This window comes from Lutra lutra, chromosome X, assembly GCF_902655055.1.
Source record: "Lutra lutra chromosome X, mLutLut1.2, whole genome shotgun sequence".
Lineage (NCBI taxonomy): Eukaryota > Metazoa > Chordata > Mammalia > Carnivora > Mustelidae > Lutra > Lutra lutra.
Genome location: NC_062296.1, coordinates 24216663 through 24235055, shown reverse-complemented (window position 1 = coordinate 24235055; position 18393 = coordinate 24216663). Strand labels below are relative to the sequence as shown.

The 18393-nt window shown below is 35.3% G+C and overlaps 1 protein-coding gene across 6 annotated transcripts in view; it reads left to right on the top strand.

Annotated features, from left to right (window-relative positions):
* STAG2 (stromal antigen 2) overlaps nt 1-17227 on the top strand; it is a 143228-nt gene extending 126001 nt beyond the window's left edge. For 5 of the 6 annotated variants that reach the window (XM_047715228.1, XM_047715232.1, XM_047715227.1 and 2 more), the window contains 6 exons: nt 2434-2657; nt 5974-6163; nt 6254-6364; nt 9362-9488; nt 10408-10485; nt 15311-17227. In XM_047715228.1, the coding sequence (XP_047571184.1) occupies nt 2434-2657; nt 5974-6163; nt 6254-6364; nt 9362-9488; nt 10408-10485; nt 15311-15334 (754 nt within the window). In that variant the 3' untranslated portion in view covers nt 15335-17227. The remainder of the gene's footprint in view (nt 1-2433; nt 2658-5973; nt 6164-6253; nt 6365-9361; nt 9489-10407; nt 10486-15310) is intronic. The other variant, XM_047715233.1, reaches the window with a different exon arrangement.
* The last annotated feature ends 1166 nt before the right edge of the window (nt 17228-18393 follow it).

The following is an 18393-nucleotide window of genomic DNA, read 5'->3' as shown; positions in this document are numbered from 1 at the left end:
CTACAGTTTGATTGAATTGGCTTTGAAATAAGATTCACACATCCAAATTGATTATTCTGTTTTTAAAATGTTAAAAAATGTTGTCCAGCTTTATTGTGGTATAATTGACAAATAAAATTGTAATATATTTAAAGTGTACAACATGATTTCATATATGTATATATTATGAGAGGATCCCCCTGATCAAGTTATTAACACATCCAAAACCTCACATACTTACTCTGGCTTTTTTTGAGAATACTTAAGCTCTCTTTTAGCAAATTTCAATTATGCAGTGTTATAATAATACAGCATCATCAGTTATAATCATGTTATATCCTCAGATCTTATTCATCTTTTAAAAGTTTTTCCCTAAGTTTACTGAAATATGGTTGACCTATATAACATTGTATAATTTTAAGGTGAACAACATGTTGATTTCATAGACTTACATGTTGGAAAATGATTAATACCATGACATTAGCTGATGCCACTCTTCCAAAAATGGTTAGATTTTTAAAACATAATGTTGAGTACAAAAAGCAAAGTATAAAACTGTTCTATAATGTTTATAGACAAATATATATTAAAAGTATATTATGATTTCACTCATGTGAAATTTAAGAAACAAAACAAACATAGGAGGAAACAAGAGACAAACCAAGAAATAGACTCTTTACTATAGAGAACAAACTAATGGTTACTTGAGGGGAGGTGGGTGAGGGGATGGGTTAAATAGGTCTTAGGGAAGGCACTTGTGATGAGCTCTGGGTGTTCTGTGGAAGTGTTGAATCCCTAAATTCTAAACCTGAAACTAATGTTACACTGTATGTTAACTAACTGGAATTTAAATCAAAAATTGAGAAAAAAATATGTTAAAAATATGAAAGTTTGTGTGGGGTTATAAGTTCAAGTTAGTGGTAGCCTTTGTGGCAGGGAAGAGGACAAATAGCATCAGAGGGAAGTAGCATTAAGGAGGGCTCCTTATCTGGAATGTTCAGTTAAGCTATGTGGTAGATACATACCTACAAATCTTTCTACCAGTGAGTGTATTTTGGCTCAAGCTCCATATCTTGTCACAGATTGGTAACAGTTTTTAGACTGACAGCCAGTTTAAAGTCCACACTTTGAGGAGTACTGTACTACTGTGTGTAGCTGAAATAAAATTAAGAAATACTGAGCTAACACCAAGTAATATCTTTGTAAGTAAGTCCTCTTATCCTTTCTCTTTAATGGTGTTCAAGCTGGTGCTTTTGAATTGATTAGAATTAGTCATAATTATGACAACAGAATACTTGGGTTGCACTTTTTTTTTTTTAAAGATTTTATTTATTTGTCAGAGAGAGAGACAGCGCGGGCGAGCACAGGCAGACAGAGCGGCAGGCAGAGGCAGAGGGAGAAGCAGGCTTCCCGCCAAGCTAGGAGCCCGATGTGGGACTCGATCCTAGGACACTGGGATCATGACTTGAGCCAAAGGCAGCTGCTTAACCAACTGAGCCACCCAGGCGTCCCTGGGTTGCACTTTTTATAGTTAGTTGACAAAAATTGTGTTCGTGTATTTGAAGCATAATTTAGACAATAAAGCACTGAACTCTTAGTGTCAGAAGCCTGGGATTTGAATCATGGTTATATTGCTTTCTCATTCTTATCTTTTGCTTCCTCATCTGTCAAACAAGGAAAATGTCTCTCTCACAGGATTGTAAGAATATTAAGTTAAAAGATCCCATGAGAAAAATGACTAAGAATAAAGTTAAAGGTCCCAAGAGAAAAATAACTAACACATAAGTAATCACACAAATGTTGGTTCAATTTTGATTGCTATATTACATGTAACCCATAGAATCCTTGTGATACTTGCATCCAAGGGCCAATATGTGACTTCCATCAGGTTGAAACTTTTTTGCAGATAGAGGCCATATCTTAACTCATTTTTGTACCAATCCCCAGTGCCAGGGACATAGTGACATAGTGGATGCTTGACAAATACTAAGCTGAAATGCTCTGGATTATTTCATTTAATGAAGACTTTTGACAGCTACAGAAGTGCTCGTCAGTGTACTAGTGAAGCTGAGTTTGAATTGTGAAGTAAAGTGCCCATACTTACACAGCTAGGGGTTGGTGGAATTGATACTAGAACCCAAATTGCATGATTTTAAATCCGTCTTCTTTCCAGAAATGTGACTTGGGTTTGTTCTTCTATCAGAAGACCTGTAAAATTAAGATAGAACAGAGACATATTAGGAAAAAAAACGTTAACAGCCTTCATTTGTTACTATATGCTTTGAGGAAATGTTTGTTTTGTTTCATTCTAAATTACTTTTTGTTTAATTCTAATAAAATCATTGTATGTTCCATATGGCATGTGAACATTAAGATCATTAGGAGGAATAAATAAAAAGGAGGAAAGAGAGCTGTGGCAGTTTTATGTATCAAAAGTTTCTACTTCTTTTTAAGGTATGTTTACTTGGAAAAGTTCATGACCTTTCAGATGTCACTCCGAAGAGAAGATGTGTGGCTTCCTCTGATGTCTTACCGAAATTCTTTGCTAGCTGGTGGTGATGATGATACCATGTCAGTCATTAGTGGAATCAGCAGTCGGGGGTCAACTGTGCGGAGTAAAAAGTCAAAACCATCTACAGGAAAACGGAAAGTAGTTGAAGGCATGCAACTTGCACTCAGTAAGAACATGGTTCATTTCTCTTTATACTTACCCCTTACATTTACTAACTGAATTGTCAGTAAGTTCACATTTGAGATATGTGTTAAATAATATCTTGCACAGTGTGTCCAGTTATGTGTAAGTTTGTGTTTTAAGCATTTTATATACATAAACTCAGTTCTCATAACTCTTCAGGTATGTCCTTATTTTTCAGATAAGAAAACCAGCACAAAGAGGTTAAGTAACTTACATAAGATCACACAGCTATTCAGTGGCTAGGCAGTCTCACTCTGGAACCTCTGCTTTTTAATTAGTATGCTATACTATATATGCGTAGGGATATGGACTCAGCATTATAGAGCTAGTTGTTACTTAGGAGATCAGATTATCTAGTTTATGTGTGGAGCAAGAGATTCAGGGAGGTTCTGACTTTTGAATTTCTGGGAAGAGGTCATTTATCATGAGGAACTTGATAAAGATTTCTGTCTGTAATCCTAGAAGTAGGAATGCAATATGACATTTCAGTCTCTTGAACTCCTAACACTGTAGGGTTGGTTTGTAATGGGCCTGGGGACTTTTTCACTCTCCTTTGGAACTTATTTTTTTTTTTAAGATTTTATTTATTTATTTGACATCGAGAGAGAGAGAGAGAGAGAGCGAGCAGGAACATGAGCAGGGGAAGTGGGAGAGGGAAAGCAGGCTCCCTGTCAAGCAGGGAGTCCGATGTGGGGCTCGATCCCAGGACGCTGGGATCATGACCTGAGCCGAAGGTGGACTCTTAAAAGACTGAGCCACCCAGGCGCCCCTCCTTTGGAACTTTTAAACAAATTAGCATAATTGCCAAAATTTCAGTTATTGCTGAATAACAGACTACCCCAAAACTTAGGACATATCAGGGACATGATGTCTGATGCCTCAGCTAGGAAGACTCAAAGGCTGGTGACAAATCCTATGGAGGCACCTTTACTTATCTGGTACTAGCTATTAGCTTGGGCTTTAGCAGGATTGTCTGCTGCCAGAACACCTACATGTGACCTCTCCATATGGCTTTTCGCTTTCTCACAGCATGTGACTGGGCTCCCAAGAGCAAGTGTCTGAAGAGAGAAGTAGAAGCTGCCAGGTTTTTAAGGCCAGAAACTGGTACAGCATAATTTCCACCGTATTCTCTTGATCAAGCAATCAGGGCCTAGCTTCAAAGGGATGGGACATAATTGTCCACCTCTTAATGGGAGGAGTGTCAAAGATTTGGGGGCCATATTTTCTAATTGCTACATAATTCTTCAGCCATTGTCAAGTATATAGTGTTCAATACTTGATTGTCCCATAGAGTAATGGTCGTATCTCTTGTCCAATAATATAAATGCATAAACTGGGGCACCTCGGTGGCTCAGTCGGTTAAGCATCTGCCTTCAGCTCAGGTCAGGATCCCAGGTCTTGTGATCAAGTCCCGCATCAGGCTCCCTTCTCAGCAGGAGCCTCTCCCTCTCCCACTCTCCCACTTGTGTTCTTTCTCTTGCTGTCTCTCTCTTTCAAATAAATTAATAAAATCTTCAAAAAAAACCCTGCATAAACTTATAACTAATACAACCTTAGATTTAAGTCCAAAAGTTATCTGATTAAAAGATGATGTTTCCTGTACATCACTATAAGTATTTCTCATCTGAACAAATAGTTAATTGTTGAAGATTTATGCTGGGCCATCAATTTTCTCCTTTTGCTTAGACTACATGGAGAACAAATGAATTGGTATTTATATAATATCTTGAAGATAGATTATCAAACCAGGTAGTTCAGCTTTTACAGAAAGAGTCCATATTCTTTGTTTAGGTTTTTGGAGAAAACCATAGAAATTGGGGCATTAGTAAGTTAGAAGAAGGAAGAATGATGCTGACAGACTGGCCAGTTCGGGGCATTTTTTTTTTTTTCTTTTAGTTCAGGGCAATGTTGAAGGCAAAATTGGAGCCTAAACACAGTAGAACTTAAGGGCTGATATAATTTTATTACAGATTGTGAAATTTATGTCTAATCTATCTGGCACCAGGTCATTAGGTACTAGTACATTTTCCTGTCCACTCTTTTCTTAAAAACACATCTGTATGCACATGTATAATCTTCTAATAAAATAGTTTTCCTGCAAACTCATTCAGTCAGTCATCAAGTGCTATCACCTTCACCTCCCAAATCAGTGGTTTAAAAAAAATTATTATGAGGGCACCCGGGTAGCTCAGTTGGTTAAACCACTGCCATCAACTCAGGTCATGATCCCAGAGTCTCAGGATCGAGTATTGCATCAGGCTCCCAACTCCACAGGGAGTCTGCTTCTCCCTTTGACCTTCTCCCCTGTCATGCTCTCTCTTACTGTCTGTCTGTCTCTCTCTTTCTCTCTCTCTCTCTCTCAAATAAATGAATAAATAAAATCTTTTTTAAAAAAATCACTATGAATTCAGTAATACTTGCATGTGAATTTGTCTTCTATTAATCATGGCAGCATCTACAGATTTGAAAACAAATAGCTTTTGCAGGTGTGAAGTCTGGTGTTTTTGGTTCAGTGCTTAATGTGTATATGGATTTATGCTCCCTTTGGAGTTGGTGAGCATCCTGTAAACTAGGAATTATTCTTCCATTATATTCATTCCTGTTCCTACCTCTGACTCACCTGGGCTATATACAATTAGCCTCCTAACTGGCCTGTTTGCTCACTAGTCTTCCATGTTCTTAAGTTCACCTTCCACACTGCCACCTTTGACTAAAACATGTAACTTCCACATTGTTTTCCTTCCATAAAACCTTCGGCAGTATTTCCCATCACCTTAGCACAGCTTATAAGACTTTCTGTAAATTGATTCCTGTCTTTTTATTCAGCCTTACCTTTTGCTGCTTACCCTAGGAGTATCAAACTTTTAGTTTGAACCATATGAAATTGCCATTTTTGTAGGTCAAAAACTGCTGAATATCAGCAAATTAATATGGTTCAGTCATCGCGGTTTCATGCCTCAGCGTTTCTGCTTTTGTTCTTTTCCCTGCCTGAAAAATGTCACTGTTTATACAGTATCTACACTAATTAGAAGTCACTTTTGGGGAGTTGTTTCTGATCCTTTTCATTGCTCCCATTCTACCTGTGCTGCCCTCTTTTGTAGCACTACCACACTGTGTTGTCATTGCCTGTGTTTTCTTTGTCTCCAAGGACAGGGATCGCACCTTACATACCTTGGTTTGTTTCAAGCACTAGCATATGGAAGGTAACCAGATGTTTGTTGACCAGAGTAGGTTGTAGTAGACATTTGGTTAGTCAAAGTTAGTGACTGAACTTTATTGCGATTAATTTTCTCTTTTAGCTGAAGAAAGCAGTAGTAGTGACAGTATGTGGTTAAGCAGAGAACAAACACTGCACACGCCAGTTATGATGCAGACGCCACAACTCACCTCAACGATTATGAGAGAGCCCAAAAGATTACGACCTGAGGATAGCTTCATGAGTGTCTATCCCATGCAGACTGAACATCATCAAACTCCTCTGGATTATAAGTAAGTACATTTGATCATTTTCTGTATTACAACTTTATTAATTACATAGAAAAAAGTTAAGTTAAAAGAAGAATAAAATTCTCCTTGAAGCACGCAGGTAACATGGATGTTAGCTCAAAGACAACACGAGGAAGCAAGGCAACAGCAGGAGAGAGCAGCAGTGAGCTATGTTAAACTACGAACTAATCTTCAGCATGCCATGTAAGTGAGAGTGCCTTATTGTCTGAGTCTAGGAAGTTCACTAATTCATTTTAACATATTTTGATGTGTGCCTTGCCTAAAAATTTCAGCAGACTCTCTAGAGTTAGCTGAAATAATCAAGGAACTAAAATTTGGTCTTTCCAACAGAAGAAAGCTTCGGAAGTTAAATATTCACTAGTTAGCTAAAGGACCAATCTTAGGTTGATCTGTTGGAAAAAGTTTAAATTTGAATCCTTGTTTATTTTGGTACACAGAATTACAGCTAAAAATCCCCTTTTGTTACATCTTAATTGATTCCCCAGCTTAGTTCAGGTCCTCATCCCTCATCCGAACCATTGTATTAGCTTTCTAACTTGTTTTCTTCCCTCAAATCTCCCATTGATCCTCTCACCAAACTCCTCCCCTCACTCCCCACCACCACTCCATCATTCACACTGCCATCAAAAATGACTATTGTAGAATAAGAATCTGATCATGTAACTCTGACTTAAACCTTCCCTTGGTCCCCATTGCCTACAGGATAAAGTCCAAACTCCTTAGCTCATGGCATGCAAGATCCTTCAAAATATGACCCTGCCTACATTTTAGTATCCTGTCCCCCATTTCTTGGCAACTGGTAAAATCGTTGTAAAAGAATAAGCTCAGGTGTCACCTTAAGTGAAGCTGTGGTCATCTATGCTCCCATTAACACTATGTATGTTCATATTTCTTGTAGCACTTACCACATTGTATTATTAATATTTGTTTATGAATTTGTCCCTTTTCTAGACTGTGAGCTCCTCAAGGGCAGGGACCACCTTGTTGCCTGTTGGTGCTTGGCACATAAAAAGTGCTAAGTTAAATGTTCATTGAATGAATAAATGTCCAATGCAAAAAATTGTAGTTTGACTTTTAAATGCTTTGTTTTTTACTGGAATCTGTATGAGACTTTTATGAATATTAGCTTTGGCTCTAGGAGAGATGGCAGAAAAGCAGTCTTTCAGTGATTAGTACAAAAAAGGAAACATGATTCTGATTATTTAAATTTTGAGTTCAGAAGCTTTATATTTGTAACATAATGTAGCACATGTTTTAATACTGGGAGATAGTAATTGTTATCTTTTTAAAATTTATGTTTTATTTTGTTGGTTTTTAAATAATGAGAATTTCATCTGTTCTTCTTAAGAATGATTATTTACCATATGTATGGTAACCTATTAAAATTTGCTTTAGTTATTTCTGTACTGGTCTTACGAACCTCTACAGATAAAGTACACTCTATTAAATCTATAGATTTGGATCCTAACTTGTCTGATATGGTCATCATCTATATTATGACTTGGTCCTGTCCCCTCTTCTCTGTTTCTGTGACCACATTTCCCTGTAGTATATCCTTATTTCATGCCGAATTCAACAAGCTAATTTTTAGCTTCCTGCCTGTCACCAGTTCAGCCATTCTGGAATTCTACCATACAGTCATTTGGTCCTTACCTCTCCCCTGAAAATTTTCTTCTAGTCCCTAAGATCTTCCATAGCATCTCATTACTCAGTACCATTTATCATTATTCTTTTGTTTGTAGTTTAATTCCCATTAGAGATAAACTTCCCCAGGTGACTGAAAGAGATTCTCCCATTTAAATAATTATTACCATAGGATTCTTCTGGTTGCTGTGCCATAAGTGGTCTTTTGCCTGACAGTTTAAAAAAATTTTGTTTTACAATGATTTTTCTGTAATGGTATCTGCTCTATAACTGAAAATACTTCCAAGTTATCTCTTTGTATTTTTATAGTTTCTATCACATATCTTCCACTCCAGATGAGATGCAGAATGGACTTCAGGTTTTCTGTAACATGGTCCACAAAGTACACATACTTCCTTCATTGTTGTCTCTACCAAATATAGTAAAATTGTCATTTACTCTCCAGAACTCTTAGAAAACAGGGACCATTGTCAACATGTTTGTTCAGATAGTGTGGGTTAAACATCATGTCTTGCTATCTTTATATTATTTTTTTAAGAACTCAACATTGTGTTGTTTAAATTGTAAGTAATTTATTTTGATAGAGGTGAAAAGAGTTAAATGAATGGGAAAGAAGGCAATATTGGGCAAACTGGGCAACTAGTTACCTTCAGTTTCACTATTACATTGACTTCCTTCATGCTGATCTGGGCTAATTTATGAACTTGAAATCTGAGTTTATGCTTTAAAATTATGTGATAACATACAGAATTTTTGGTGTTAAGTTTTTATTTTTACTTTTCCACATATATCTTAGTTTTGAGTTTCATAGGACACAGAATCCAAGTTTTAGCCTAAATGTTGCTCATTTCTACCTGAAGCAGAATTAATCTCTTCTTTTAGTAATTTTTATAGCAGTTGATACATACTTCTCTTGTGATATTTGTCACATTTTGTAACAATTATCTTTGTTTTCCCATAGTAGACTGTGAGCTCCTTGAGGGCAGGAACCATGTCTCACTTACCTTTTTTTTCCCCATTCATAGGACATAAAAGAAGCCTGGCATATAGTAGGCACTGTGTGAATGAGTAAGTGAGTGAGTACCTGGTACAAATTAGGTACTGAGCGAATGAGTGAATGATGGGTAAAACTAATTATATATTAGTGAAAATATATGTATTCTGAAAATGTCATTTCTTTGGTCTCTGTTTTATATTTGTTTATTAATTTGTACCCTGCCTACTTTCAAAAAGGATTTGAGGTATCTTGTCTGTTCCCATGTGGGAAATTCTCATTGAACTTTTATGTGGGATATCAGAACTGTCAAGCTAAATGTATTGAAGTAATGTAGAATAAAAGCTCCTAGTGTTTTTAGACAAGTGAACATTGGGGTTTTGACATCATTGATGACATGATCAATGCCTAATCATTTTCCCTGACCTTTAATTTCATCATTTTCCATTACACTTCAATATAGAGAGCTACATAGTTGCTGCCAGTATATTAATAGTCACAACATTGATTCAGATCTTGACTTTGTTTTTATATTTCTCTAGTCGGCGTGGTACAAGCCTAATGGAAGATGATGAAGAGCCGATTGTTGAAGATGTCATGATGTCCTCAGAAGGGAGGATTGAAGATCTTAACGAAGGAATGGATTTTGACACCATGGATATAGACTTGGTAAGAAACTTTAATAATTTCTGTCAGATTTTCGTTTAAGATCCTTTGGAAATTAAGTTGGAATTCAAGGAAATACCTGCCATGAAAAGTGAGTTTTGCAAAAAAGATTAAATAAAATAGTTGCCAGGTATTTTGGTATATGAGAAGGGATTGAGGAGAGGGTAAGGTTGAAGAGGGTGTTAACTCTTAGTTTAAGATGGTAGATTTTCATATTAATTTAGGACTATATAAAGTTAAAGTATACATTTTGCTTTCTGTTATACCAGGTATCATATCCACCTTATTTTCCATTTATTTGCCATTATCAAAACAATACATAAGTAACTTGATATTACCATACTATTGAGACAAATTTCCATATTAAATAATATATATGAATAAGGCTTTATCAAATACATGAAATGCTTCTGCATATTTCATCTTGCCACATATATCACTGAACTTCGTGAAGTAGGTTAGGAGGGTGGAGGATATTGAAACTTAAGACAATTAGCTTGTCCAAGGAGACAAAACTAAGAAGCAGCAGTAAAGCTGAGACTTATTATAAGCTAGGTCTTCTGATTGTACTTCATAGTGTACCTTGCTGTGTTGTCCTTGAAAGGAAGAAATAATTAAATATGGCTTCTCTTCAGAGTAGTGTAATTTGGCACCTTTAAAGGAAAATGAGAATGGCATTTTTAAAGTAAAATAAAAATGAGTTTTCTAGTTTTCATCTTTCAGAATAATTTCCTGTGAATGATTTGCTTTTTGTATTTTTATGCATTCTGTAGTTTTAATGTACAGTATTTAAAATATTGTAAAGTATACTTGCACAGTTAAATATGCCACATGAAGACTTAATAATTTTAATATTTTCAGCTGCTGTCTGGTTTATAGATAATAGCGATTGTCAACTCCCCCCCCCTTTTTTTTTCCTTAGCCACCATCAAAGAACAGACGAGAAAGAACAGAACTGAAACCTGATTTCTTTGATCCAGCTTCAATTATGGATGAATCAGTACGTTCAATTTAAATGTACCCCAGGATTGCAAAATCAAAAGTACAGGCAATCCCTAAATTCGAGATTGAAGAGCTGGGGTAGCACTTTGAGAGTGGTTAAAAACAATTGGACAGGAGAAAAAAGGAGTCAGGCAGCAGGAGGGCTTTCAGGAGAATGGGAGGGGTGATTCAGTGGTGGTGACAGATTAAAAGTGCCTTTGAATCCCTGGCCAACTGGAACTTGAGTGTTATGTTAAGGAATTTGGACTTTTCCTGTAAGCTTCAGTTTGAATGAGGGAGTGGCATGATCAGAATTGTGTTTCAGAAAGATATCCTTGGCATTTATGGATGGATAGGATAAATGAGAAATCATAATACGAAGACATGATAAAAAATAGAACTTGAATAAAGGTTTGATAATAAAGAGAAGGTAATTGAGATTACTGGTTATTATTAGGTATTGTCAGTTCTGTTTCTTAAGTACCTCTCCTGTCTGTCCCCACTGCTGTATTGTCCCTGACAATGCCTTGGTATAAATTGTTTTCAGTTTTTACTTGGCCTGTTGCAGTAGCCAGGCAGTGATGATTTTATTCATTTTGAGTTCTGCCTAGCATAATAGGCATTTAGATTTATTTGTTAGACTGATCCCGTTGTTACAGCACCCCTTTAAAGCTCTTTTGGGGTCATCTTTCTAAAATGCAGATCTGGTTCTGTCCCTCATAGTTTTAGGTCTTCCACTGATTTTTTCGCCATTGCCATTAAGAAAAAATTGTGGATTCTCAGTGTGGTGAACAAAGACTTTTGTGTTCTTGGTCCTTTGCCAGTTAATCTTGGCTTTTTCCTTACATGCATCTTGCTCTCCAGCCATATCAAGTCTTAAAGTTCCTCTTAGACATACTAAACTCTTTCATGACACCATCACTTTGTATAAGCTTTTCTCTCTGCCAGAATTGTCCCTTTCCTTTTCATCCTAGTGAATTCATCCTTTAATAGTTCTGATAGTCCCTGTAAAGTTTTTGCTGACCCCTCCAGATAGATGCTTTATTCTTGGCTCTCATAACACATCGTGTACATTTTTATTTTGATAATTACCAGATCCGTGCAGTGAAATAGATACTACATTTTGCTCAATAAGCTGAGTGCCCGGCAGTGATGATTTTATTCATTTTGAGTTTTGCCTAGCATAATAGGTGTTTAGTTTTATTTGTCAAATGAATAAAACAGTTAAGTCCCCTTCCATCTCACTTTCTAGTGTCTACCCATTTTTGCTCCTTCCTCCTAACACCTGCTGCCTTGGGTGACCATTGGCTGAGGCTTGCCTCCCATGCCCCAGTTTCTACTATTCTCTTCTTGCCCTTCCTCACCTCATAATCTGCTTTCAGATAGTTCTTCGAAAATTTTTGACAGACTAACTCACACCAACATATTCCGTTAATTATTTATTCTATAAATAATGTTTGAGTCAGAAGACACCATTTCATAAAACAGCAGGTGTAGGAATCTTTGGATAAGCCACCCTGAGATCCTTTAAGTAAGTGTTTCTCAGTCTCTGGATGTGCGCATGAATCATCTGGAGATCTTACTAAAGATTCTGCTTCAGTAAGTCTGGAGTGTGGCCTGAGATTCTGCGTCTTAACAAGTGCTGTCAATTCTTCATATCTGAAGTCCATACTCTCAGTAGCATAAGTGATCTAGGCCTACTCAGATAAGTCTATAGTTTACATGCATATTGAAGTATATGGTTCCCTGATAATCTAGGAGTATGTATCTTCCGGTTAAAAAAAAAAAAAGTGAAGGTCGTGACTGATGGGGAGTAAAAGAATCTTTTCAAGCAGATATGATGAAATATATTAATTCAACAATTTATTGAGCTGGAATTTAGTGCTAAAACCAGTTTGGTCTTCTCCCTGCCCTCCAGGAGTTTGTATTCTAGTCCACCTTGACTGTCTCTTTGAAATGAAAGGATGGAAGCTAGTATGTGAGAGATTAATGTGCCTGATGCTCTGCTAGGCATGAATTAGTTGATCCTCTCAGCAACCTTGTGAGAAAGGTGGTAATATCTCACTTTTATACTCAAGCACACTTGGGTCTGAAGAAGTGGTTCATTGACTTGTTCAGTTTTACGACTCTAGTGTCAGAGTAGTAATTTGATCTGAGTTTCTTTTTTACTTAAAAATTTCATGCTGTCTCTGCTGTTGTACTTTCCAAAACTAAAATCAGACCTCATTTATAAGAAACACCAAGAAAAGTAATTTAGATATCAAAATGATTAACTGTAGTCAGAATTGATAAGGGCAGTTAGACTTCTCTTTATTTTTTCATGTGGTCACCTAAAGTCAGGAAAGCTTGAGGCATTTGTTTCCTTAGTCACTTACTAGATGTGCAAAAAGGTGTTCTTCAGATTTCTAAAATAATGAAACAGCAATGTAAATTGTGTGTGTATTTTTGATAGCATTTAAGGAAAACTACAATCTGAGTGAGGCCAAAGATAGGAACCTAATAATTACTTGTTATTTATAGATTTTTTATGTTATGTTATAACTAAGATGATAGTAGTGTAGCTGCTTCTATTAAAATTAGGAAAATGAACACACACATCTATTCCTGTAGTTTTATAGTATTACCACATGATGGCAGCAGTCACATAACTGAGTGCCCAATAATCTTTCAAGGTTTGGGTATCTTTAGATTTCTTTGACCATATGTATGTACTTATTTTATATTTATTGGTTAATATATATTTAACTTAATACTAGTTTATTTTAAAATATATATCAGACTTTACCTGTTGTCTCAACAGTAACTTAAGAAATAGAATAACAGACATTTTTAAATGTAAAAATCTTTTATCTTTATGCAATAGTCTACATCTGTTTTTACTCAAGCCTGTGATATGTGACTCATCAAAACAATAGCAAAATTGGGACTTAAATCCCTTTATACCTAGTTCTAAGATTCTCTAGTTCTAAGTGAAATAACCCAAAACATCCTAGTATAGATGCTCTAAGTTATTACTAAATCTAAATATATCTTGTAACATATCCACATGATTCAGAAGTGGTAGTGTAAGAACTCTGAGCAGCTCAATTTTGGATTACATATACACAAGATAGTAGATTTATGTTTTAGTGAGTTTTATTGGAAACAATATTGGTTTATTTGTGGCAATCATCACTCTCTGCTTCTAGTGGGTCAGTATTGCCACAACACACTAAAGCTTGCTATTTATACTTTTTAAATATTTATACTTGGCTGTTTATACTATTTATACATTTTAAAGCAGTCATCACTTTCTGCTTCTAGTGGGTCAGTATTGCCACAACACACTAAAGCTTGCTATTTATACTTTTTATACCTTAAACTTTTTAACACCAGAAACAGGTGTAGTTTATTAGCACAGAAAGTGTCATTGACGTCATTCTTCTTTGTTGTGTTGCGATTCTCATATTAGAATTATCTGTAGTATAAACTTGGTAAAAGAAGGGTTTAGTCTAGTGGAGCTAATTTTATGTTCTAGTAGAAGAATCTACTTATAACCTAGTCTGTACAAAAAAGCAGGAAAAAAACTGTTCATGTGATTTCTAGTTAGGCACTCTGAAAAGTTTATCTTCATGCCACACTCTACACTAAGAGTTGCCAGCTGAGATTATATCCTTTCATTCATCACCAGACTTTCCCTTACCCAGAGTCACAGAGTATTATGGCTAGAAGGGACCTTTAAACATCATCTAGGCTTCTTTGGTAGAAATATTTTCTAAGCATCCAATCTCTGACTCTAACCAAAAAGGGAGGTCCCTGAACTTTATTGGAGGGTAGGGGAGAACAAGGGGTGAGTAGTGGTGGTTTTGGTGAATGACAGGTAAGAAGTGGGGTACATTAATCCTCTCTGTTCTTATTACTGGGGATTCCAAACACTTTGCAGCCTCCTTGTAGTGAATTGTTAAGTAATCGGGTAGATACTTGTTTCCTGGTCTGAAAATACTCACTTCCTTCAGATCAGAACAATTTCTGAGTTCTGTCACTTTTGTTGAAAATGAGACCTCATTTACAAATAAGAGCGCTTTGCATTCCTAATCTTACTTAGCTCATTAACCTCTGGCTTTATAATCATTTTTTACTAGCTCATTATATTATTTTGAAATATTCCTTATCATAGTAAGTGCTAGAATTTTAGTTGAATAGCTTTTAGTTAGTGACAGATGGTTTTTAGATTTTATCCTTCTTTTACCAAAAGGAGTGGTATAAAAAGTGATCAGTATAAGTTACTTTGCCCAGATTTCACCTTATTTAAGTTCTTAAAATTTACAGTTCTCTTTATTCACTCAGGCTAGATTTTCTGAAATTTCTACATACTTTTATTGTTCTTGGATATTTTTGGTCTGCATGTTCAAATGCCTTTTAAAAAGCTATACCCACTCCACAGGGTAGATGACCAAGTTTGCAAGACATTGTTAAGCTCTTTCCATTGACCCTGTGCCAGAAGTATATGTCAAGAAGCACATAGATTTGTTCATTCAACAAATGTTGAGTAGCTGTATTCAGGGCATTATCTAGGCATCAGGAGTATGAATAAACATAAAAATGAGACATGGTCCCTGCTCTTAGTTGTATTTGTGAGGTAAGTAACATCTTGATTAGGCCTGATGTTGTTACTTCATAATATATTCATGGTAATTTTAATTTTAGAATTATATATCTGAAGGGAGGGGAATTTTTCAGAGTGGTTTTATTAACATATTATTAAACTTCATGTTAACAAACATTAATGTAACATTTACAGATGCATTTTACAAAGAAATGAATGATAATTTTAACAAGGTTTTTTTTTTTTTCTCTTTCATTAGGTTCTTGGGGTGTCAATGTTTTAATACCAGTACTCAATTAAATCTGTGGTGAAGTCATTTTCTAAGTGGAAGAGGAAGTTTTAAAATAAAGTGTGGTAGATACAGTGAAATTCTGTACAGATTTTTCTCTAAGGAGAATATGACATGCTTATGCTTACCAAGATCAAGTGCATTGAGGGGCAGTTTTGTTTGCCTGAAAAAAGTAAAGGACAAGTAAACAGTTTGATGATAAGCTACAGTTTTTCTTAGAAAGTAAATATTTTATTTATGCGCTGTTAGTTGGCTTTTGAATCAATTATTTCATGCTTTTTTTAAAGAAAATATAACAATCTAAAGAGGCATTTGGTACAGACATGAATCCTCTCACATTTATTTACTGGGTGTACTAAGTAATGATGACCTCTGCTGGATTTCTGTTTACATCCAAGAAACAAAGTTAAGGATGAATTTATTCCCCTGCCCTGAAATTATAGGATAGAATTGTTTTTAGCATTCTAAATTTAAATGCTTAAAACATCAATCAACAAAGCTTTCTTTTAAATATTGTAATTGTGGAGAAAAGTAAACTTATAAGCAGAACTTTTACAATTTTTTCATCTAAAATGTATTTTAAGATATTTTTAAAATCCAAGAGCTTCTCTATACTTTTCAGAAATAATCCAGATGCAGTGAACTGCCAGAAGGTAACCAGTCTCAAACATGCTTATCCCATTATCAACCCTGAAAGTTTGCTTGTCCTTTAAGATAAAAATGTAATGTTGTGATATTCCTTCCAGTAGTGCCACTGTATTTTGTCTCCAAATAAAAGAAGCTTATTGTAGTATGTTTGCAGAAAAATTCTAAACAAAAATTATACAGCTTATTAGAGTGTGGGAATAGGGATCTAAATTTTAAATAAAATTATATATATATATAAATTGGTGCTGATTTTATAATTGCGCAGTTTGTTTAGTTTTTTCTTACTTTTAAATTCCAACTTAAAATTATGAGGTTTCAGAAATATATTGAAAGTTTAACAATGTTTAAAAATAGAAAAGCATGAGTGTTCATGCTTTAAAATGATTTTTAAATTTGTATTTTATATTGTTTTATCTATCTGTCTTTGCAAGCAGTCTTCAGGTTAAAGATACTTCTAACAGGTTACAGTACATTTCCTCTGTATGTAAATTAGATGGGATAATAGAATTCATAACCCATAATATTCTTTGAAAGCTAAGCTTTAAACTTCATTTTATGTCCTTTCACAAATAAATTAGTTTAAAACAGAAAGTGGCTACTTGCCATTTTGACATCAACTCATTTTGCGAAGCTTAGGCAGCTAGACATCGTTTAAAACAAAATATTAACTTATATTACATGTATATCTATCTTTTTGTCAGTCGTCTCTCAGTTCTTGAGGTATATTATTTTAATCATTCCATGCCTTAATATGCTTGCAATACGAGAATATCTTCAGATGGGTGAATACCAAAAGGCTTTCAGTTCTTAGAGTCAGAAATCAACAAGCATTGGGCTGTGGTAGCCAAAAACCATAGGTTAGCTAAAAGATACAACTGTTTTATTAAATCATGGTTAATAACAAACGAAACGAGACTTGTCTAACAGATTTTCCATCTACGAATATTGTTATGTGCAAAAAGTACTGCCTATGTTGTTTTTCACACCACTGCATTACTAGAACTGCTGAGAGGACTGTATATATGATTTTAAACCTAAGTTGATTTTTTTTCTCACTCTTGAAAGGAGTACTTCTTTGTGAAAGCAGTTCTTACAGCTTTGTTTTCAACCAGCTAAAAATGTTTTATATATTACTCTAACCTGTTGTCCTCCACATTCTATTGTCCTAATTGTACTGTTTTCTGATTTGTATTTATGTCTTGAGACAGTAACTTTTTGAATAAAAATAAACCTACAGCATGTTGTATGTTTTATCTTTTATAGTTAAAGGAGGAGGGTGGCTATGAATGGTTTAGAAAACATATTTCTTATCACAGCTTTTAACGTGTTTGGGTGGGGATAATTTATAGAAAACATTGTCATTTTACATGTTTAATGAATCATGTATTTTTAAATGAGACTAAATCCCTAATTGGGCTATCTTTAAAATAGAAGCCACCATTATTGCTTCAGTTTGTATCTGGCGTGGGTTAAAAATTCTTTAAAACGTCTGCATTGTTCATCCAGGATACATTTGAGTGCCTACTATATTCTAGACATGTGTTAGAGATCTAACAGTGAACAAGATAGATAAGGTTCCTCCCTCACAGATCTAGTGAACTAAAAAATAAAATAATTAAACTTGTAAGGACTGTTTAAAAAATTAACAGTGTGTGCTGAGCTAGAGAACGAGAAAGTGTGTGTGTGTGTGTGTGTGTGTGTGTGTAAAACCTCCCTTAAACAAGGGGCTCATGCTTGGAAGTGAGTGAAAGGCAACTTTTGGAAAAAGAACTTTCTAATTGACTTAAAAATATTCAGCGTGTCAAGATTTACATTGTACTCTTAGAAAAGGCTTCATATCACTGTAAAACTAGCACATTGGTTAGTCTAGTTTGTAGATCATAAGACCAGTCTTCTGTCATTGGTGATTCAGAAGTAAGCATACTAAATGATAGTTAATAGCTGGGGTACTGTTTTAAGTGGTGTACATGGAATAACTTATTAAACGTCATGACAGTAGGTGATACAAGTTGTTATCATCTCCCCATCCGCCACCCCACCACCTTTTTCTAAATGAGGAGGCAGTGAGGAAAATGAAGCACAGAGAAGTTAAAATCTCTTGGGCAAGGGATATATGGCTAGTGAGTGATGGGAGTTGACATTTAAGTCCAGAAAGTCTGGCTGCAGTAAGTCCCAAGAGGGATTGAAACTGATACATAAGGATAATAGATAATTGCATAAAGATAGAATGGCACATTATTCATTGTGCCATGGTGAGGAAATGGGGCATCTTTATGGAATCCAGCTGGCTATAGAACTGAGTGGTGTGAAGTAACATTTTCCTTAATACGCTACCCAGCTGGCTTCTGTAGAGAGTATAAATTAAATCTGAGCCCTGAGCCCATGAATAGTTACCAGTTGATAGT